Raw genomic sequence first — 24,538 nt, 5'->3', positions numbered from 1 at the left:
AACTGTAGCATGGAAGCAGATTCTCCCTTGGTCAAGCCTCCCGATGACATCACAGCCCTGAATACTGCCTGGACTATAGCTTTTGGCCCCCAGAGTAGAGCACACATCACTCTGTGTTTCAATTCTTGAACCACAGACAATGGGATTAATAATAAATATGTGGTGTTTCAGGATGCTAAATTTATGGTAATTTATTATATAGCATTGATAATACAGAAATCTTAATATGTAAAAAGGAAAAAAAAGGAGAAAAGTAATATTGAGTTACTGGCTACATGGAGTATTTATTAATGAAGATCTAAAGGTCAGTCTTCAATGCTCATTTCCATGATTTTTAGAGTCAATAATTCATCATGATTACTGCCACCTTTGACGCTGGGGAACTGGACATACGGGGACAGTGATGTGCTACTAAGACAACACAATTCCCGGGAAGTCTCAACCCTCTCAGCATCACTATCACCTTCAATGATATGCACAGAGGTTTCCTGGTCAGATAGACTTGGATTGTTTTCATCACAGGTCGAGGCTTCAAGATCTGTCTCATCACTGACCTGCTGAATTATAACACCATCTGAATATTTGGATTTATGGTCGGGTATTAAAAATTCCCCCGGTAAAGAGAACATCTTGGTTTTATCCTTCGGCACAGACGACAACATGTCCAGAGCCTCCTGGAATTGCTGGCGTTCTTGCTCAATTACTGTATCCTCACTTGTGAGTTTAGTTTGTTTTGAAATCAGAGTCTTTGGAAAATCAAGTTGACTCAACTTCCTGAAATCTTTTTGCTTTGATGGCTCTTCCGCAGTTATGCAGCCTAAGTCAACCATCAGGCTATGCAGCAGGCAGCGCATTTTCCCCTAGGGTTAAGGAAAGAAACATGCAGTCAGGAGGATCACTGCATAGTCAGGTTCTGTCTGCAGTGCTGCTAGTCTCTGAGCATTAACACTTCCATGGTCCCTGCACCCCTTCCCCTCACAAAAAGCACACAGAGAAAGTACCTGTTTTAAATGCATTCTTTTAGATGATACCAAAACATTAAATTCTAAAGAAAGACAAACCTCCTCCAGATGATGTTTATTTTGTCTTATATGTCGCTCAAACAGTTGTTCTAAAAACCTACAAATGATAAAGAAAAACATCAACATCTTAAAATCAGATAATCCATTCAATGTAACATAGGTACATAATATCAAAACTGACAAAGGCTGGAGAGTGGTTTCCAGATGCATCATTTTCTCTGTGAAGCTGGAGACTAATCCTTCCTGTTCTGTCTACTTCTCTAACCTGGAAGGCAGCCTGGCTTCAGTTATGCACTTAGACTCCAGTGTATCTGAAGAACTGTGTACTATTTATGTTTCTGTGAGTGTTTTAGGTGAGGCACAGTAATCACTGCAAAGCTCTCTCTCCATAAGACACACAGACACCATTAAGTTATATAATAGACACTAGTGTATCTGAAGAATTGTGTACTATTTATGTTTCTGTGAGTGTTTTAGGTGAGGCACAGTAATCACTGCAAAGCTCTCTCTCCATAAGACACACAGACACCATTAAGTTATATAATAGACACTAGTGTATCTGAAGAATTGTGTACTATTTATGTTTCTGTGAGTGTTTTAGGTGAGGCACAGTAATCATTGCAAAGCTCTCTCTCCGTAAGACATACAGACACCAAAAGCTTCCTACGCCCCTTCACCAAACCCTAGAGAAAATGCTCCCACAATCTGGTTCACCTTGGCTCCTTAAGTATACACTCCACTGATGATAAGCCTACAAAACAACCTGCAAGTGAATGCCAGGTATTTATGCTAGACATACAATCTGCCCCCACCCAACTGCAACACCATCTATGATGCAGCCCTGGCTGGCCTGGAACTCTAAGCAGACCAGGCTGACCTGGAATTCAGAGATCTGCCTCCTTGCTGAGATTAAAGGCGTGTGTCACCAATCCTGGTTCCCAGAAACAGTTTTACCTCTTCCTGCCAAAGCCAGGGTATGAAGGCTCTGTGAAAACCATGGTAAGGGTGAGAAATTACATCTCTAGGATGAGCTTCCTAAGGTCACAAGCCCCTCAGAGAATCCAACACAGAAGTGACTAGTCTCAGAGAGTGTATTCTTTCTACACCAGGCCCAGAATCACACCAACCTATCCACAGGTTTCCTGAAAAAATTAATTTCCTTGGTCACTCAAGTTACCATTATTTATGCTCTTCAGTGAGATGACCTACCCTCAGAGCAGGAGGTCTGGATTATTCTGTCATTTTTAAAAGACCAAGAAACTTGTACCCTACTCTTTGTATCTACTGTACACATTCTAGAATATGTGCACCTTGGCATTTTTCTATGCCTATGTAGGTGGAATAAATAATACATATTATTCAGGAACACACACACACACACACACACACACACACACACACACACACACACTTTCTGATTAACTAGATGCACTTTGAGCATCTTTCAGTCTGAAGATGCCCATCTCACACCTTCTAGTTTCTTTCTTAGGCTAGTTCTATGTTTAGTTTTATGAACCAAAGTTAAATTTTAAGAGGAAAATATAAACATTTAAGGAAAAATGTAAATGCTATGTAAAACTTTTTGGTAAAAAACACGAAAGTTACCATTTTAGCCATCTAAAATGTATAGTCCAGTAGTGTTCAACATATCTGCTCTCCAAAAGGTCTTGTCTTAAAACTGTAAAACTCCAGGCAATTCTTGAAATTATTAGTTTTGTATGTGTATGTGAGTGTGCATGGCTGTGTGTGTAGTCAAGGTCAAGGAGAGCATCAGTGCCTAACAGTCTCTGCCTATTCCTCTGTGGAAGGCTTCAGCTCCTCTTTTTAGAAAACCTCAGCAACCCTCCAGTCGCTGCCTCCCCTGACCCCCCAGCCCCTCGCAGCCCTGGAGTAACAGCCCTGCACGAGACTCACTTGGCTCATTAGGTGGATGCTGAGACCTGAACTTGGGTCCTCTCGATTGTACAGCCAGTGCTCTTAACTTCCGAACCATCTCTCCAGCCCCCATTAAACATGTTTTTTCAAATGAATGGAGGTATCACAGGATTGGCACACGCTCACTGCTGAACTTTTTATTCCAATAACCAAAGTGTCTTCCTTCACACAAAGTCAACCCTGATGTAGGGACAGACCCAGCCTGCAAAGTCTGCAGTTGGAGCTCAGGACTGAGAAAGTGGGTGGAGTCTGCTGTGCAGTCCGATGCTCAGGTACATGTAGTGGAGCCTAACGCTCTGTGGATTTTAGACACAGCAGTGTTTGAGCTGCGCTCAGCACGCAGCTTCCGTAAGCAATGCAACAGCTAATCTGCTTTTGTAAACTCTCCAGTTCACATGAAGTGCACAAACAGCTTTTCCTTTGTCTTTATGACATAAATTGTAGTAAAAAACGTTTGTGAGCTGGTAAGACGGCTCACCAGGTGAAGGTACTTCCCGCCAAGCCTGATGATGAGAGTTGAATTTCCAGGACTCACATGGTGGAAAGAGAACTGACTCCTACAGGTTGTCTTTTGACCTTTACAGCATGCTGTGGCATGTGACCGCGCGCGCGCGCGCGCGCACTTCTCTGTTTAAACACACACACACACACACACACACACACACACACACACATAAATGTAATAAAATTTGAAAGCTTGTTTTTGATTCCCATAAGAGTTTCTGATAGCAAAGTGGAATTACTGAGGCTTTCCAAAAAGGTAGCAAAAATTCAATTCATTATACAGTCTGATTTGACCAAGATATAACAATATTTAAATGAAAACAATCTCTATTGTTTTCTGTGGAGTGTAAATGAAACAGTCTTTATAGTTCACTATCAATTATAAAAATATAATCACAAAAAAGCAACATAACTTTTTTTTTTTTGAGACAGGGTTTCTCTGTGTAGCTTTGCACCTTTCCTGGAACTCACTCTGTAGACCAGGCTGGCCTCAAACTCACAGAGATCCGCCTGGCTCTGCCTCCCAAGTGCTGGGATTAAAGGTGTGCGCCACCACCACCCGGCGGAATATAACTTTTTATATCCTAATAAGTAACAAAAATTCTGTGTGAAAAACACTGAATGCACATCAACTCCCAAACACATTAAAAAAAAAACTCTAACCTGTTGGTAAATAAACCAAGTTTCAAAATTTCATCTGTCACATTTTCCATGAAATTCAGGTACAGCAGCTCTTCTTCACTGCAGAGGAACACATCGCATCAGAACCATCACACAGCATGAGAGGCCAGGGAGGCACACCCAGCTCTACCATACAGGGATGCTACCCATGAGTATGAGGAATATTATAAAACAAATCTGTTATGTTCAAAAAGGAAAATAATAAAAGTGAGAAAATATCACCCAATGGAGTAAAATTTCATCTTTGTGGAACATTCAAAAACAGCAAAAAGACCAAAAGGGTACCACCCAGGGAAGCAGGGGTGGAACGCTTATTGAGTTCTGCTTAGCATCTTGTGTTCAAGTTGAGAAATTTACTGAGCAGAAAGATTGTTTTTTTTCTCAAAATCCTTATAAAAGAGAAAAGAGTTTCTAGAAGGCAAATTTATGGATGAAAAAATGTAGTAGTAATTTTTTAACTGGACACATTTCTTATTATACTACCTCATGTCTAAATTTTAGTACCTACTATAAGAAAGTTAGGATACTATTGTAATTGATTCTAGTTAGCTGAAACTCATGAATTAATGGAAAATGGCAAGTAGCTACTCAATTGATGAATAAAAAAATCCAGGGGAGAGGGTTGTATAAACCAGCATGTTTTAAAACCAATCCTCAGGAACTTGCTTAAGAACAAGCAAATTAAACTATAAAATAGATTATTTTCCTGAAAAATATAACCATGAAAACCAATGGTGACAAAGTCTGCAAAGAAGAGATGCAGTCACAGGCTCCCAGGAGGCCCCTGAGCTCCAAATCACCTCCCGTAGGTTTCTTTACTAGTTTCATTGATAAAAATAATCAAGAATCTGCCACACTAGTTACTAGAAATTATTAGTAAATATTATTAACTTAGGGACACATTTCCACTAAAGATGCCCAACAATTTGTCCATCAGCATGGATTAAACGACTGATACTCCAAAGCTGGGTGTAGAAAGAGGAGTTTCAATCTTTATTTATCTTAGGATTTCCCTGAGTCTTTATTCTGTTTACACTAAAGTAGGAAGAGGTCAAAGTGATCTTACTCAGAGTAGCTTTTATTGTCTGAAGAAAGCTGTGTGGAGAGCTCACAGAGTGTCCTAGAAAAAGAGAAAGGTAAAATATTTTAACAACAAAGGTTGACATACAAATAATCCATGGTTGATAGTCTACATTAGTAATAATATGCTTTGGAATTTCTAAGTGTTTTCCTATCTGTGATTTAATTCTGTGGGAGTGTGCATGCATGTGTGTGTGCACATGTGCTCTACGTGCTGTTTGGGTAATGAGTTTCAAGGACAGGAGTTAGTACTCAACCTACTATGGTCTTAGAAATCCAGATCTCCCTAGTAAAGACCCAAGGGGGAAGCTGGGCCCTGAAGGGTCTGTGCATCATCTCTTCCTGTCTGCTCCAAACCATGTCCTCATTCTTCCCTTGTGAATATTCTTCTCCTTTCAGTTCATAGCCTGAATTTCCTACACTGGAAATGCAGTTGAGAGCCGAAACTGGCTGGTCCCCATTTTTGCTAGGAGTGATGTCACAGTCACTAAGTATGGGTGCAGTGTTTAAAGAGCATCTCAAACCGCAGGGCAGACCAAACACTGGCATGTGGGAATGTTCCACAACATAATTTTTTGGCTTTTGAAAATGTTATTAGTATAATTGTTGTGTGAAAGTGTGTATGTGAATATGTGTGTGTGTGTGTGTGTGTGTGTGTGTGTGTGTGTGTGTGTGGAGTCAGTTCTCTCCTACTTCCGTCATGGGCTCTGGGGATCAAACTGTTTACCGGGCTTGCTTGGAAAGCTCTTTCACTTGCTGAGCCAGATTGTCGTCTCCAAGTCACACAGCGATGGAATGGTAAGGTTCAGAACTACTGGTGTCACAGACACTGGTTAATACCATTGCCAGAGGCTTGGCCTTGAGGATAATCCTCTCTAACATGAGGAGAGAGAGCAACCTCTGCAAACGAGCATCCCTTTCCCCTTTCTCAGCACTTTAGCAAGACTCAGTCCAACTTTTACTGAGCACTTTTACAAAATTTCCTTAGGAAGACTAACAGTGCCACAGAATTGTATACTACTAAACCATATTAGCACATGTAATTAAAATAGTCCTGAGGGTAAACTGAGTGTCTACTACATAGGAAAGCAAACGGAGGCAGGGGTTCACTCTGAGACCTAGGCTGGCCTCAGCCTTGTAGTGATCCTCCTGTCCCAGCCCCTCAAGTACGGAAGGTGTCACTCACGTTTCGGAGGACCGCTGCAGAGTCCCATCTTGAATCCCGACCCATTCTAAGTTTTCTTCTTGTGAGGGCAAAGGAGATATTTGGTCTTCAGCATCATTTGTCATATAATTAGGTACCTGGAAATGGAACAAAAAGAATACATTTTATTTTGTTTTGAAAGTATGCTGTGAAAGAAATAAAACAACAAATATTAATAAAATAAATACATAAAAGTATCTGATATATTAAAACAAAAACAGAATCATCTCTCCAATCAGCATTTTCCCCATGGTAATGAGAAACATTTAAATGGCATTAGAAAATCATAAACAACAGATTGGGGAGGAGTCTGCATGTGTGATCCCAGCTCTGAAAGACTGAAGCAGGAGGGTCACAATTCACAGGTCACAGGTCACCTGGGGACCCGGGAAGAGAGACTCATCTTACCATGAGCGGTCCACAGCCACACTACCTTTTAAATTTAAATTTTATTTTATTTGAGACAAGGTCTCACTATTTAGCTCTGAATGTCCTGGAACTTGCTAATGTAGGCCAAGCTTGTCAAACTCACTGAGATCACCTGCTCCTGTCTTCCAAGTGCTGGGATTAAAGGCATGTGCTACCAGGCTTGGCTAGCCACACAACCCTGAAAGTGCCCCATCTTGTCTGATCCTGGAAGCTAAACAGAGTTGGTCTGGTTACTATTGGATGGGAGACATCACCCCTTACACATATACATGTGAATACCCACATCAAAAAACCAAAAAGGGTAAGAACAGAAACCCATGAAAATGATACAAATGTTCAGCTTTTATGTAAATTTGAGAAAAATTTCATTAATTACATTATTAAAAATTCAAAAGCACGTCTGTTTCAAACACTCAGTGTCACACATGAAGCAGCTGTAGTAGCAACGGCATCTGAGCAATATTAACAAACACAACAATGGTACATTACTTAGAACAGATTCTTCCTACGTGTCACAAACCTGGCAATATTTTATTTGCATTAATCTTTACAAAGTTCTATTTGTGTGTGTGTGTGTGTGTGTGTGTGTGTGTGTGTGTGTGTGTGTGTGTGTTTGAACAGGTCTCCTGTAGCTGAGGCTGGCCTTGAAATCTCTTTGTACTCAAGGATGGCCTGGGACTGCGGATCATCCTGCCTCTCCCTTCTAAGTACTAGAAATACTATCATGGACCTCTGGGGCTGAAGAAATGGCTCTATGGTTAAGAGGACCCAGGTTTGGTTCCCAGTGACCACATGACTACTTGTAATTGTCCTTGATTCTTGTCCAGCAGATCCAGCACCCTCTCCTGACCCCTTTGGGCACCAGCCATGCACATGGTACACATAGATGTAGGTGGCACACAGAGGCAGAGGTGGGTCAACCTGGTCTACATAGTGAGTTCCAGGACAGCCAGGGCTACTTAGACATATATTGTCTCAAAACAAAACAGACAGAACCTAAACAAACAAACAAACAACAACAACAACAACAAAATAAAGAAAAAGGAAGAAAGGAACAAGCAGGCAGGCACACTACACCAAGTCCATGCAGTACTATTGGCTTTGTTTATGCTAGGCAAGTATTCTACCAAATAAGTTATAACCCCAGCCCTACAAAGCCGATCTATGTAAAGTGCTTTACAGTTTTAAAAGTGTGGTTAAACTGTAGATCTACTGTAGTTAATATTTCACTAGCTTTCTCGAGTCCAAGACTACTGTGAGGATCCATCATTTTCTTGAAGGGCTATGAATGAACATTTTGTTTGCAATGTAATAAATTGGGATTCTTAAGTTTCATTTATCACTATAAGTAATATGAAGATGAGAATGATGTGTGTATGATGTTTGTGTGAGTGCAGGCATGAGCATACTCCAGTGCACATGTAGAGGTCGGAAGACAACTTCTGGGAGTCAGTTTTCTCCTTGCAGAGTGGATTCCAGGGAACTCGGGTCATCACTCTTCTGTGCTAAGTGCTTTTACCTGGGGAGCAGTCTCACCTGCCCTGCATTAGTTTACTTAGTTATCTGCAGGCCTAATTCTTTTCATTAAAAATTCAAGGTAAAAATAGGCATCACTTATCAAGCCTTTCCCAGGCTAGGAACTATGCCTACTTTGCCTTCTCCCAAGGACCCTGCAGGTTTTTGGTCTTTTAGGAAGACACTTGGCTCTCAGAGGCTATTTTCTCCATGAACTTTAAGTGGTCCTCCTGTCAAAAAGCTTTCAATGGCTGAGTTGTAAACCCATAACTTCCTACACTTTTTCAGAAGAGAAAAAAGAAGTTGAGTGTGATTATACTTTATTTTTGTATCCCTGAGTCTGTGCTTGAATTTAAATATGCAAACCATGTTTATGATTAATAAATTTAAGTTAGGACATAAATATATGATTGAAATGACTCAAATTAAATGACTTTGCCTGAGAAATTTATATTATAATAAATCATTGCTAAATATTAAAAAACAATGTAATAAAGTTCATAAAAGTAAAGGCAAATGTAAGAGAATGGTATCTACTGATTTTTTTTAATTTATTTATTATGTATACAGTGTTCTGCCTGCACATATACTTGCAGGCCAGAGGACGGCATCAGATCTCATTACAGATGGTTGTGAGCCACCATGTGGTCGCTGGGAATTGAACTCAGGTCCTCTGGAAGAGCAGCCAGTGCTCTGAACCTCTGAGCCATCTCTCCAACCCCCCTCTACTGATTCCTTTATGATACTGTGATTTATAACATAGTCACTGACAATTCTTTAAAACACATAGGCATTCAAAGCTCAAACTTCTATGTAGCTTTGACAGCACCGTTAGTAACTTGTCTGGTTTTGCTGTGTGTGCAGGGGGTGGGGTGGGGTGGTATTAAATCCAGCCTTGCAAAGGCTAGGCAATTTCTCTACCACCACACCATAGTCCAGTCCTCGGTTGTTTTGAGACACAGTCGTGCTAGATAGCTTAGGCTAGACTTGAAATGGCTGTGTAGTCCAGGATGGCCTCCTACTCCTGATCCTCCTACCAAGTGCTGGGATTATAGGCAAATGCCACCATACCTGCTTCTCAGAATCTGTATTTTTGTGAGTTCAAGGCCAGCCTGGACTACCAAGTGAGTTCCAGGAAAGGTGCAAAGCTACACAGAGAAACCCTATCTCGAAAAACCAAAAAAAAAAAAAGAAAAAAAAAAAAGAAAAAGAAAGAAAAGAAAATGTCATTAATACATTTTATTCATCCACCTGTTCAGCCAGGCAGCCAGTGAACTGTTTAGGTGCTAATAAGAAATGACTCCCTAGATTTGGTAGAAGTCTGGCCATTTATCTGGCCATTCTGAGAGCACATTCGACACCTGCAAACAGGCAAACCTTTGCATGTTGACTACATTCTATTTAACCAGTGTCTCCCAGGGATTGACTACTCTTGATAGTCCAAACAGCTGTCTGCATTCTACACAAGTCAGAGCACCTGCGACTCAAAAGGAACACCACAGAAAGAGCTCATGGTTAGTACCTGTGTTAAGTTCACTTCTGAGTCCTTTGTCTCCACTGTCCCAGACTCCGAATTAAAGCTACAACATTTACAAAGAAATGATTGTTACTCCTTTATAAACACAGTGACAAGCTTTACTATCAAGAGAAAGGTATAGTATAGTTCAAAGAAATTCACCTATTTACTTTTATGAAAATATGTAATTTCTAATTATATGTATCTGGAAATACACTATTTAGTTTACATATGCTTTCTTTTCCTTGTTTGAAAAATAGATTCCAGTTAAATATACAATGGGCAAAGAGAAATGAGACTATCCTTATAACATTTATAAAGATATGGTAATTTTTTCATTTCTTTCTTTTTTTCCTGATTAAACTTGTTCTTGGACAGTTATCCCGTTTGCTCTCTCCGCCCACCCTCTCCTAGCTCCTCCCACTTATTGTTTGCTCCGCCCACCCTCTCCTAGCTCCTCCCACTTATTGTTTGCTCCGCCCACCCTCTCCTAGCTCCTCCCACTTATTGTTTGCTCCGCCCACCCTCTCCTAGCTCCTCCCACTTATTGTTTGCTCCGCCCACCCTCTCCTAGCTCCTCCCACTCATTATTGTTTGTTCCGCCCACCCCTCCTAGCTCGTCCCACTCATTGTTTGTTCTGCCCACCCCTCCTAGCCCCCCACTCATTGTTTGCTCCACCCACCCTCTCCTAGCTCCGCCCATTCATTGTTTGCTCCGCCCACCCCTCCTAGCTCCTCTCACTCATTATTGTGCCTTTCTGATGTTCATGAAAAATATGGAAGGCACTCCCAATTTGTGTGTCGTCCTTACACAGGAGCCATGCCAAGCTTCAGTCTCATTTTAATTTTAGTATCTATGTTGTCAAATCCAGCACTGATTTCTGCATTTCTCCTTCAGCTGATGATTTCTATTACAGATCCAATTCATTTTTTAAATTAAACATATGCAGGTTCATTTGCTATCACTGCACCTCTTATCTATACTCACAAAAGCAGGCTTATGGTGTTTGATATTTGAATAACTAAAATATAATACAAAATAAATTACAATCACTTGGCAAAGTTACTGAATATCAGGAACCATCCACTACAGGAGACAGAAATCAAATCAGGGCAAATCCTAACTTCCAGATGTTCTCTCAACTGTCTAAGTCACGCCCACAGCTGTTTCTATACAGGGTGTGAACATGTGCCAGGAAGAGACACAGGGAACTGGATAAATGTTTATTTCCCCTCTGGGCCTCACTGTTTACCATTGTTAACATGATTCTATATTTACACCAACGCTATCTGATAACATATCTTAAGACTTCACTGATAACAACATTTAAAAACACACAAAAGTTTGAGAACTATGTTTACGGCAATAACTCATGTAGCATTCATTTGTAGGAACTTAACAAATCTAATAGCTATTTTTCTACAGTTACTATGCTGCTTCTAAAGATGCACAGGAAAGTCCTATCAATTCATTCCAATGAAACGGCACTGCCAGATCTCAAGGCTGGCATATAAAGTGCACAACACAGCAAGAAATACTGCTTCTTAATCATTTCCCCGGACCTGCTGGCCTTGCTCTCAGCTGTGGATGTGCCGTACAAACCTGCTCAGTTCCGTCTGGGTCTCAGCTTCCATCCGCTCATCTGGAAACTCCTTTCTTCTTCGGGCAGGTGTGTAATAGCGGTACTGTGATAGAAAGGACTTTGCTTCTGTCTTTAAAGTGCGTGGAGTGAATGGCAACTGTTTGTTCGAAAAGAGGTCAGAGTGCTTTTCCAAAAGATCTCCACTGGGGGTCTTGGAAATGACTAGGTGGAACCGGTGGGCACTTGGGAAGGCACTCCGAGGTCTCCTGTCACAGCCATGACCAGCGTATGGGCTCCTGGGTGCAGATCCTACATAAGCCATGCTGGGTGGCGAGGTGCTGGGATGCTTCTGGGTGCCATTCAGGAGAATTTTATTCAGTGCAGGCTGACTTAGATGTAGTCCATCTGAAGAAGGGATGAATGACTTTGAAAATGATGGGTATCTTGTCACTTCTTCTATTAACATATCCTGGCCTTGTGGTTCCCCTGCGGGCTAAGAACATTTACGCCGTTAAAATGCAAACTCATGTAACTGGGGAACCGCAGATAAACTTAAACCTGTACCTTGGCTCCAACTTCAGTGTGGGAGTGCAGTTATCACTTTTCCCCCAGTGAGGGGGCTGGACCCAGGGCCTTGAGCTGCTAAGCAAGTGTTCTACCACTGAGCTACATTCCCAGTCTGCCCTAGAAGGGAGGCTCAGGGCCACAGATTCAAGCTGACTCTGAGCCTCTGCTCTTTACTATCCCATATATTATCGTTTTAAAAGTTCATCTAAAAACCTATCTAATTTTAGATTTTGTTTGTAGCACAAGGAAACTTAAATTGATTTTAATTCCTTCCTTGATAATGTACAGGTCAGCTAACTTCCAAACTGATGTATCTAAACAAGGAAGCTACATAACTACTTCCTAAAAGGTCCAGACACATAATTTCCTTTCTAACCTTTCTTTCCCAAAATAAAAGGCAAACTAAAGTGAGTATTCTGCATTCAATTGTGAGTACTTGGGTTATAACTTCTGTACATTAGCTTTAAAAAAAACCTCCCAAACTGGGCTCATATTACAGTTGATGCACAAGGAGCTTGGCTCTTTGAAAAGACATTTCTGAATCTTACAGGGCTATTAATTAATAACCATAAGAATTATTTATACCCAGAGGAATGGTGTAAGCTAAGCCAAGGGTAAGGAGAAATGCATACATAATGCATTAGATGTCCTGATAAGTCTTACCAGTGCGATGTTTTACTAAAATGAAATACCAAAGAGAACCTTTAAGGACTGAAATACAGAGCTGGGGGCCGATAAGACAGCTAAGTAGATAAAGGTGATTGCTGCCAAGCCTAAAACCTGAGTTTGATCCCTGGATCTCACATGGTGGAAGGAGGGAACCAATTCCCATAATTCTCTCTCTCTGCAAAGTTCATGTCAAGAACACCCACCCAATTCACAACCACAGAACAACTGAATCGTCCCTCTCTCTCAGGGATAACAGCAGAGAAATGGTGGCCCAAGCTCTTAACCGCAGCCGCTAGGAGGGAAGCACTTGGATTGTCCTCAAAGTTGACATCACCTGGGGTGGGGGGTGGGGGGAGGAAAGCAGCGGGAAAGCCAGGCAGTGAAGCCCCAAGGTTCTCAAACAGGAGCTCATGTGTCTGCAGAAACTGCTAAGACACTAAGAGGCCGAAGCCAGCACTGTTAACTCTAACTATCTTTTCCGTGAAAATATTTTATAATTATCGTAAGTAACTGTTAACCATAAAATCCACCCAATTATTAAAATATACTACCCAAACTAATAATTTAAGATAACTTGGATGTGTCTAAAGTATTAATTATTGAAGATTATTAAAAATGTAGGCAAACTAGAAATTATTATTACTATACATAAAAAATGTATAAAAGCATAAATGAATTACCATGGAGGCAAGCAAGTTATAGAATTATAGATACTAAAGGGAAAACAGACATATTAAAATGTGTTTGTTTTATTTTACTTTATTATAAATGATTTATAAAGTACATTAAAATATATAATTTAAAAATTTCAACAATCTCTTTTATCTCAAAATTGTTACTTTATATTCAAAATGTTAGCAATTATTGAAGAATTATTAAACAATTTTAATAATCACAAAAACATAGGGGCTGGACAGATGGCCCGGAGGTTAAGAACATTTGTTATTCTTGCAAAAAACCTGTGTTGGCTCCTAGGACCCACATAGAGGTTCAAAACTGCCTATAACTCAAGTTCTGGGGATCTGATGTCTTCTTTTGGCCTCTGAGGGCACATGGCATGCATGTGGTGGTATAACATACATGCAGGCACTCACACATACATGCAGCATGGATGGAGAGATTCACAGGTGGTATTATGGTGCACGGCGCAGAGCAGATCTACTCTAAAGAAGGAAGCGGCCCTCCTGGCCTGTGTCTTTAGAACAGCACAGGGCCCCCCACAACATGACTCCCAGATCTTTCTCCTGAAAGAAATGCTTCTATCCAACTGTCTCCTGAATATATCCAATGTTCCCAAGGCACTGTGATTTGAACATGCCAAAAAAGTAAAACTCCGGCCTCTTATCAACGTTACTCCAGAAGATAACCTGCACGTTATCCTACTCTTACCAGGATCCTGGGAATCTCTTCCACTCTGCCTTTCTCTTCATATCATCAAACCAGACGCCAAGTCCTAGCAATTCTACTTTCTAATAAGCCTCCCGTACGTGTATTCCTGGTGTTCTTTAGAATGCCCTGGGTCAGCTCTTAATCTTTCTTTCCCAGATTACTGCAGCCATCTGTAGTCTGCTGCTCACTGCAGCCAGTGGAGTCTTTACAAAGGGCATGACGCCACTGTCTAACTAAAAACCGCTCTCTATAGCTCCTCCAGAGTTCTCAAGGAGGAAACAGTCTAGTAGACAGAATGGCTCCAATCCCTGAGTCCTTCTCATTGCCTCCTGACAAAGCACACCTCCATTTGTACTGAGAGACCACGGGTGAAAGTACAAGAGCCTGTGCTGGTAAGCAACAGGGAAGCTCTTCTGCCAAGCAGCCTTGCCTGCCTTTCCTCGCCTCTCTTTTCTCTCCTTTCTTTCCCTCCCTCCCATCTGCCTTTCTTTTTTTTTTCCCTCAAACTATACCATGGTTGCCAGGGCTTGAACTAATACTTGAGGGCATGGGATATTCTCAGTGGCTACTCTCCAACTGTGCGGCTTGCCCATCTTGAACCCTGGCACTCAGTAGAGACTGCAGGCCTTAGGAAACCTTACTCCCCATACAAGTTTGCAACAGAAATTTTATATCATTTAGAACTCTGCAAAATTTATTACTAACTAAGATTTTCCCCCATATATAAATCACACAGTGATAAAGGTATGGGAGAAGGAAAACTATGGATTTTTAAAAAAAATATCAATTAATTGAAGCTAACTAGATACTAATTCTAACAAACTCAAAAAAATTATGAGAGTGTATGAAATCATAGCATGGTATTTGGTGATATTAAACAATTATTAATTTTTAAGCATAATAATGGTGTATTTTTTGAGAAAGGGTCTCATTATGTTGCCTAGTGTGGCCTTCAGCATATGTTGCCTATTCTAATGTGCCACTAACTGGAACTAAAGGCATGGGCTACTATGCCTGGATATATCATGACCATGGTTTAAAGATATATGCTGAAATGTTTATGGGTAAAAAATACAGACTCTCGTAATCACAGCGAAAAACTCTGAGCTGGAGGTAATGGTTGAGGTTAGAGATGAAAGACCACTGGAATGAGCTTATCACCACCGCATTGGGTGACAGAGCCATGTGGGTTCACTACAGTACTGAAGTTCTCAAAAGTGATAATTTTAGTGTTGAATTCCATGGAAATAAAAGAACAGCTATTCAGAAAAATGAAATTATGAAATTTGCAGATCAACGCATCCATCACGCAGAGAAGCTTGTTCTTGCAAGAGATGGTAATTAACCCAGAGATCCCCAATTGGACACTGTGCAGGAGGTGAGAGCACTCGTCCTCAACAGAATGTGTTTATCAGCCACCCACCCCCGTCAAGGCTCAGGGGCTACGTGGAAAGGAGGTGGAAAGATGGTAAGGTCTGGAGGTGGTGGATGACTCCAGAGAAGCAGCGTGTTCAGACACAACAGGGCTGGTATACATATGAACTCCGAGAGATTAGGGCAGCACACACAAGATCTGCACAGGTTCAGACCAGACAAAATCTCAGCATGGAGAAGGGGAAGTGGATAAGATCCCACCTTTAACTAAGAAGGTACTTGAAAGTGACACCTGCTGGAAAGGGAACTTCTGCTCGGGAGTGACACTGAGCACATCAGCCACACTCCAGGGCCGGCCCCAGGCCCAGCAGTGAAAACTGCAATCATTCTCATCAAACTAAAAACAGAAGACCACTCCTTCAAATAAATGTTAAAGAAAATAAAAACAAAACAAAACAAAACCACAGGTCAGTCAACTACAGTCTGCAGGCCAAATCTGAGACATCGTCCTTTCTAGCTAGTAGAACTTGAGTGGAACACAGCTGGGAATTTATTTCCGAATTGTTCACGGCTACTTCCCACTGGCAGGCAGTTGTGAGGAGATGTGGCCTGAAAAACACACAGTAGAACCACTTGGCTCTTGATGCTCAGTCTGCTGACCCAAACCTACTGAAAGCGGTCCCAAGCCAGTCCGCAGCACCGACATGCCTTAGACACATCTGCTTTTAAAGAGCAGAAGAACCACCTTACCTTCTGGAAGGAGTTACAAAGGGACTTGGCGCTCATTTTGGAATTGCTCTGCATTGCATATTTACTTAATTTAAACTCCTTCTCACATCGTGCCAATTCCTTCTTCAGTTTCTTTTTTCGTTGTTGATCCACGTCTAAGGAAGGAAACAAACCTTTTCAAACATCACAAAATGCGAAAACTAACTCTTTGGTCTTGTTAGACTAATAAAATCAAGGATTTCTCCCTTCCACTACCATTTCTCTTTAGACACATCTCATCACACAGCCCCGGCTGTTCCAGAAGGTGTGATGGTCTTGCCTGGAGGATTTTCACTCCAGTGTGGGATCTGAGGCCAACAGCACCACGCACAGCTGATACATCTTTCTTGCTAAACATGTTTATACTATTATGTTAGTAAAATCCATGTGATTTTTGTATAAGGAAATTCTAACTAATATGTAATTTATAGAAATTTAAAACAGAGTAGAGGCAGAAAAATCACTTGAGCTAGGAGTTCAAGGCCAGCTTGAGAGCAACAACTTGTCTCAAGAACAAGCAAAACAACAAAGCCATGCTAACATTTTACAAACATCTGCAGTCTGGCAACTGACTTCAGTTTCTTGGAACTGCTTTTCTTAAGTAGAGAGGCAGTTTCATATGTCAGCGTGCCTTTTCATGGGTGCTGAGGGGTTTCATGGTGCTGCTGATGTGTCACTCTGAGCTGTCACTCCTGTCCTAGTTTTACTTCTTACAGTGACATAAATGTATCTCAGTGGCCAATGAAAATAAGAGCGAGTTTCTCTTATTCCCCAAGGACAATAAACAGCATCAGTGCTAATAAGTGAACATGGGTCTAAGTCCAAACCAGCCCTGAAATAACCACAGAGAGGAATGTTTTTTAATGCTATTTGACTTCTCAAGAGGATGTTTTGCTTTCAAATCTGTTTTGAAGTGATCTAATACATTCATTATTCACTTATCTGCTAGGGGACATTTAGAGTGTCTCCGTATCCTGGCTACTGTGAAGAATGCCACAAAACATAGGGGTGTGCGTGTCTGATAGGTTGGTTTCATTCCCTTTGGATATATAGCCAGAAGTGGGATTGCTGAAACACACAGCAGTTCTACTACTAATTTTTAAAAAATTCAACTTTTTAAATGGCTACTACCTCAATATATACATTCTCACTAATAGTTGTACACGGATCCCCTTTTCTTCCACATTTTTGTCAATACTTGTTATAATTTATTTTCATTTCATGTACATTTTTGTGTGACGTGGCAGTTTGAAAGAAAATGGCCCCCAAAGGGAATGGTGCTATTAGGAGGTGTGGCCTTGTTGGAGGAAGTATGTCACCGTAGGGGTGGGTTTTGAGGTCTTTTTTGCTCAAGCTTCCCTGAGTGTGACTGTTAGTCGACTTCCTGCTGTCTTCTGGTCAGGATGTAGCACTCAGCTCCAGCACCATGTCTGTCTACAGGCCCCCATGCTCTCCATTATGATAATGGACTGAACCTCTGAAACTGTAAGGCAGCCCCAACTAATGTTTTCTTTATAAGAGTTGCAATGGTCATGGTGTCTCTTCTCAGCAATAAAAACCCTAAGACATGTGGTATGCATCTATCTATATCTATGTATCTATATTTATAGTTATGTGTGCGCGCATGCAGAGGACAACAGGGTAGTGGGTTCTCTCCTTCCAAACCTCCTATTTTTCCAAATTCCAGTTCCAGAGATTGAATGCACTCAGGCTCGCCAGGCTGGCAAGGGAAGGGATTTTACCTAATCCATCTCCCCAGTAGTTCTTTATGGGTGAGTCTTCAGGGGTTTCTCTATATGTATACTCTCGTTTACAACAGAGATACTTTTTTTTTTTTTTTTTTTTGGTTTTTCGAGACAGGGTTTCTCTGTGTAGCTTTGCGCCTTTCCTGGAACTCACTTGGTAGCCCAGGCTGGCCTCGAACTCACGGAGATCCACCTGGCTCTGCCTCCCGAGTGCTGGGATTAAAGGCGTGCGCCACCACCGCCCGGCCAACAGAGATACTTTTACTTCCTACTTTTATTTTTCATATCCTTAATTTATTTTCTGTGTAGTTGCTCTGTCTAGGCCTTCTAATACTTCATGGGAAGAACTGGTATCCTTGCCTATGTCCTATCTTAGAAGAAGTTACCCCTCATTATGTTGTCACTATGGAGTTTTCATATATAACTTCTACTGTGTTAAGTGAACTTCTTTAGTAAGAGGATGTACTAGCTAGTATCTTGTCAACTTGATACAAGCTAGAGTCATTTGGGAAGGAACCTCAACTGAGAAAATGCCTCCACCAGACTGGCATGTGGGTAAGCATATGGGACATTTTCTTGATTAATGTAGGAAGGCCCAACTTACTGTGGATGTTGCCAACTTTAGGCACATGGTCTTGAGTTGTATAAGAAAGCAAGCTGAACAGACCATCAGGAGCAAACCAGTAAGCAACACTGCTTCACAGCGTTTGCTTTAGTTCCTACCTCCAAGTTCCTGCCTAGAGTTCCTGTCTGACTTCCCTCAGTGATGAAGTGAGACCTGAGAGTTGTAAGCTGAAGTAAACCCTTTCCTCCCCAAGTTGCTTTTGGTCATGGTGTTTATCACAGCAATAAAACCCCAACTAAGACAGAGCGTTTTTTAAAAACCATGAATGGATGAATTTTACCAAATGTTTCTTCTGCATCAATGGAGCTATTCACGTGGTTCTTCCCTTCTACTTTGTTACTGTGTCTAGCACACTGACTGACTGCTGTACACTGAACCATCTTTGCATGACCCACTTGGTTGTAGTGGAAGTTTCTTCTTAAAAAGTGCACTGACCTCAGTTGGCAAGTGGGTTTTTTTTTTTTAAGATTTATTTATTACGTATACAGTGTTCTGTCTGCATGTATCCCTGCAGGCCAGAAGAGGACACCTGATCTCATTACAGATGGTTGTGAGCCACCATGTGGTTGCTGGGATTTGAACTCAGGACCTCTGGGAGAACAGCCAGTGCTTCTAACCTCTGAGCCATCTCTCCAGCCCGGCAAGTGTTTTAATAAGGATTTCATCTATATTCACCACCAACATGACCCATAGTTTTCATGTATTGTTTTTGTCTAAATCTGGCATTGGTGTGGTCCTGGTCTCGTGAAATGAGTTTGGAAATGTTTCCACTTGCTCTGAAGTTCTAGGATTGGCTGGTTTTCATCCATCTCTGGATATCTGGCAGTTTGCGTAGGAACTCATTTGGACCTGGCTCTTCTTTACTGAGGGCTTTTAAAACTTGCTGGTTTAAATGGTCGTGGATTCAGGTATTCCACTCTTGGTTCAGTTTTGCTAGGCTATATGCTTCTCCACAGATTTTATCCATTTTTTCCTCTAGGTGATCCGGTTTGTTGGTGTGTAACTGCTCACAGCAGTCCATGATTCTTTTTATTTCCGAGGCCTCTGTTGGGATGGCTCTTCTTTCCTTGCTGATTTTGAGTCTTCATTCTTTTTCTTCAGTTTGCCTAAGAGTCTGTCAATTTTGTGTTTTCAGGGAACCAAGTTATGCTTTTTAAAGTGTTCTGCTGTTTTTCTGTATCTCTTTTCTAATCTTTATTACTTCTTTCCTTCTACTAACTGGGGGCTGCTTTTCTTTTCTGCTTTGTTTTTTTTTCTTCCTTTTTTGTGCTGTGCTGACACAAGGTCTCATATGTGAGTCAGGTGCTGTACCAGTGAGCAAGCTACGGCCTCAATTATTTTTCAGTTTCCTAAGATTGACATTAAGTTGTTTGAGATCCTTCTTCTACGATGTAGGCATTTGCACCTTAGTATTGACTAAGTACTGTACCTGCTGTGTCTTACAAGTTTCAGGATTTTTTTGTTTTCATTTGAGTCAAGCTGTTTTATTAGTATTATTATTAAGAAATTTTCTACTCATTTTACATGAGTCAAGCTGTTTTTTAAGGCTTGTTTTTGTTTTCATTTGTAGAGTGCCTCACTATGAAGCCCAGGCTGGCCCTGAACATCTAATCCTCTTGTGTCACCTCCCAGGTGATAGGTATGCACCACCACATCTGATCTAAAGTTCATTTGATTTCCTCCTGGACTCAAAGTTACTTAGTTCCCAAATCTGTGAATTTTACTACTTCCTGTTTTTAATTTTTACTTTAATTAAACTGTGGTTAAAGAGATGCCTGGAATGATTTTTATTTTCTGAAATACATTAAGATTACTCTGTGACTTGCTATGATAAAGCCCATGAATGTTCCATGTGCTCTTTGGGAAAATGTGCATCAAATGGGTAGAAAGCTTGGCAGGTTTATTAGGTTCATTTCATTAACTGTGTTATCTAACTCAGCTGTTTCTAATGTTGGGCTGTTCTTGCCATTACTGAAAGCGGAGTATGGAATCTACTACTATCACTGTATTGCTATCAATTTCGAGATTTAGATTTTTCTGTCACCATTCACTTTATAGATTTCAGGAGCTCCAATACTGGGTGTATATATCTAGACCTTCCTTTTGTACCATTTAATGACCACCTCTTTCTCTCGAGAGTTCCCGACTCCAATCTATTTTGGTCAACATAATGGCATCTACTGCCTATTTCTTTTGGTTATCATTCCTGTGTATCATCATTTCTTTTTCTTCTTTCATCCATTGTGTGTCCTTCTATCTAAACCAGACTCCTATAAACAGCATTTTACCTTTTTCCTTTTCTTTTCTTTTTAGATTGAGCCAGCCACTATACACCTTTGGATCAGGAAGTTTAATCTATTTACATTTAAAACATATTTATAAGTTGGGACTTAACACCGTTTTGTTATTGCTTCCTATATACTTAGCAACTGTTTTCTTTCTTCTATTATTTGATGATTTTTTGATAACTTATTTTTGTAAACAAGGAGAACATGAGAATTTTTAAATCCCCAAACAAAAATCAACCAACCAAACTAACCCAAAACTCCCAAGTGTTGTACCTTGAGAAACTGAAGGCCTTGCATGTGACTGATGTAATGTAAAAATCATACAGATGTTAGAGAAAACCCCATACCAGTTCCCAACAATGCACAAAGAGAATTACTAGGTGTCCCAAAAACTTTACTTCTGGGTATATACTCAGAATATATACCCACACCACCAGCACTGTCAGAATGTGGACATGTGGTTCCCAGGGGCTCACACATGGCTGAGGGTAGATGGATGATAATGATGACTATCCTCAACACACATGTACTTAATGCCACTGAAGTGAACACTTAGAAATAGGATGTTAAATTGCATGCTATGTGTGCTTCATACTGTTTCTAAAGTGGTATTATGTTAAAAAATTACTTACATTTGATGCTGGTACGCACACTTACTGGAATTGAGCAGTCCACAGCGGCTGAAAGAGAAAAAAATTAATATTTTTGATGTTTATAAATAATGAAAAACATCAAATGTATAACTCAAAAAAAAAATCTCTGCAGACTTGAAGTTCTTTGCTTTTTTATTGTATTTCTAGAGATTAAAAGTAAGATAACAGCTAAAAAAATACTATGTGGGATTAACAGATCATTAGATAATGTGGAAGAAAATACTGGTGAACTTGAAAACAGAGCAAGATAAAACATTGAAAAAAATATATAAACTGAAAAGGGAATGAACAGAACATAGATGGCCAATGCCATGCCTTTACCATACACATCAGCACCTAATGCCATGCCTTTACCATACACATCAGCACCTAATGCTATGCCTTTACCATACACATAACACTTAATGCCATGCCCTTACCATTAACACCCAATGCCATGCCTTTACCATATACATCAACACCCAATGCTATGCCTTTACCATACACATCAACACACTTGAACTGGAAAGAAAAGAGCAAAATGGTGCATTTACACTACTTACTCCAAGACTTAATACAATGCTATGGGACACAAAGCAAGTTGGTGTGGACACAAAGTAGACATGCAGAGAAGCAGACCAAAAATTAAATCAAGACTTATTTATGCATCTGGTCAAATGATGCCAAGGCAATTTAATAGGGAAAGGATAATCTCTTCAGTAATAGATACCAGAAATGTTTTATATATGTATGTATGTATGTATGTATGTATGTATGTATTTATGTATATGTATATGTAGACAAAAACAAATAACCTTCTTGTTATACTATATGAAAACTCAAAATGGGTCACAAACTTAAGTGGAAGAGCTAAAAGTAGAAAGCTTCTAGAAGAAAACAAATTTAGAAAACCCTAAGATTAGAAAATGATTTCTTAAACACATTGCTAAAAACACAAATTCTAAAATATCTGAAAATGGAACTCAATTTTACATGATTTTAATGCCATGATATGCTATTTTCTTCAATTATCTAAAATATAACCTAACATTTTAAATTCCAGCTCATGAGGCTACATAGTGAGATCCCATGTCACAAAAAAAGTAAATAAACATTAGGTCAAGTTAGTAAAAAACAATTCGTGAAATTAAAATAAAGTTTACATTTAAGCTTACAAATATTCACACAGAAGAAATACTACTCTACACTGGCAAGAGCAAGGGTTGTTGAGGCTGTACCAGCACAGCAAACACAAACTAGCACTCTGGAAAGGATCTGATCACAAGGCTAAATGCACACACAAACATACAGTTCTACTCCTACCAAAATAATTTACTCATGTGAAATCGAAATAGATGTTTACAACTGTATGTGAACTCTTATAGTAATTTAATTTCCCATAGCTCAAACTGAGTCCAAATAACCCAAATATTCACCAGTCATGAATCAATCAATGACACTAGATTCATTAAATGGAATACTCAAAAAAAATTTTTTTGGGTTATTTTGAGATGGGTCTCTCTACATAGCCCTGGCTGTCCTAGAACTCACTCTGTAGACCAGGCTGGCCTAGAACTCAGAGATCTCCTCCCTCTGCCTCCTGAGTGTTGGGATTGAAGGCGTGCACCACCAGTTAGAATATAACTTATAAAGAAAAGTAAATACAGTTAAGGCCGGGGAGACGGCTCAGTCATTAAAGTACTTGTTATGCCAGCACAGGACCTGAGTTCTCTACCCAAGACCCATGGGCAGAAACCAGGCACAGTGGTGCCCACTAAGAACCCCGGTACCCTGGGACCACACACCCCCCCACACCCACCCACCCACACACACCCCATCCCAAAACTAAGAAATATTGACAAACACAACACGATGCCTTAAAGCATTGTGTACACTGAAAGAAGCCAGACCAAAAGTATAAATACGTTTTATTCTATTAACATGAAATTCTAAAAAAGGCAAAACTCTAGGAACAGCGAGCAGATCTGTAGCTTCAGGGACTGGAGGGGAAGGGACTGACTGCACAGATAAGAGGCGGAGCTTTTTGGGATGTGGAAATGTCCTACACCGGATCAGCACACTGTTGTTGTAGGGCAGAGGGTAAATGCTCCGGCTTTGCCAAGTGACACAGCTGGTCACCCCTAGTTCACTCTGCATTCCAGTGCAAAGGATGCCAGAGCCAGTGTGAGAAGAATGAACGTGACTGTGCTACAGTCAGTCAAGTCAAATCTCACACTATTTTCACATGCTACAAAATACCATCCTTTGATTTTTTTAAGCACCAATTGGAAATAAACACACCAATCTCCGCTCATGACCTGAGCAAAAGCAAGAGCAGAAGACGGACATACACACACAGTTAAATGACCTCTGGTTTACTGTGACTCTGGTGGTGCTTTAGAGACACATTTTCAGTATTTCCCTGCATACTTACAACTAGTGCATTTTATTCTATGTAAGCTAATAAAATCAACAAAAAAGGAGAAAAAATAGCAGCCAGAAGCTTCTTTGTATAACTTCCTAAGTAAAAAAGTGGTTATAAAATTATATTAAGACAAGCATCTAGCTGGGCATGGTAGCACAACACACGTAGTTCCTTGGGAGCCCAAAGCAGGACACTGAGGTCAGGCTAGCCCGGGCTTTATATTTATATAGCACAGTCACTAATGTGTTTGTTATGAAAGCACAAGGACCCATGGACCCAGGGACTCCAGCATCCACAGAAAAAGCAGACATGGCAGCACACTTCTGTACTCCCAGCCCTGGGGAGACGGAGGATCTCTGGGGCTGGCTAGCTAGTCTAGCCTTAACATGATAAACCCAAGGTCTCAGTGAGAGACCCTCTCTGAAAAAAATAAAGTGGACGGCTCTCGACAAATGACACCCAAGGTTGACCTCTGATTCTATATGCATATGCACACGCATGCATACACGCATGCACACGTACCTGAATACATGCTTGCTCACACATATACCCAAATATGTCCCAATACACACTCATAAAATTTTAAA

General features: G+C 40.6%; 1 protein-coding gene and 1 non-coding gene across 4 annotated transcripts in view; both read right to left on the bottom strand.

Moving 5' to 3' along the window:
- Positions 1–259: 259 nt before the first annotated feature.
- The window catches only part of Spata7 (spermatogenesis associated 7), a 32,249-nt gene continuing 7,970 nt past the window's right edge, over positions 260–24,538 (bottom strand). For all 3 annotated transcript variants that reach the window (XM_059279776.1, XM_059279777.1, XM_059279778.1), the window contains 9 exons: positions 21,527–21,574; positions 16,219–16,352; positions 11,490–11,962; positions 9,893–9,950; positions 6,409–6,524; positions 5,209–5,262; positions 4,125–4,202; positions 1,062–1,119; positions 260–860 (listed from right to left, as the gene is read on the bottom strand). In XM_059279776.1, coding sequence (XP_059135759.1) covers positions 306–860; positions 1,062–1,119; positions 4,125–4,202; positions 5,209–5,262; positions 6,409–6,524; positions 9,893–9,950; positions 11,490–11,962; positions 16,219–16,352; positions 21,527–21,574 — 1,574 coding nt within the window. In that variant the 3' untranslated portion in view covers positions 260–305. The remainder of the gene's footprint in view (positions 861–1,061; positions 1,120–4,124; positions 4,203–5,208; positions 5,263–6,408; positions 6,525–9,892; positions 9,951–11,489; positions 11,963–16,218; positions 16,353–21,526; positions 21,575–24,538) is intronic.
- On the bottom strand, positions 10,657–10,761 carry LOC131924722 (U6 spliceosomal RNA). The gene has a single exon (XR_009383019.1). It is a non-coding gene; the product is annotated as a U6 spliceosomal RNA (small nuclear RNA).

Source organism: Peromyscus eremicus, chromosome 14, assembly GCF_949786415.1.
Source record: "Peromyscus eremicus chromosome 14, PerEre_H2_v1, whole genome shotgun sequence".
Taxonomy (NCBI): domain Eukaryota; kingdom Metazoa; phylum Chordata; class Mammalia; order Rodentia; family Cricetidae; genus Peromyscus; species Peromyscus eremicus.
This window is presented reverse-complemented; position numbering and strand designations above follow the sequence as displayed.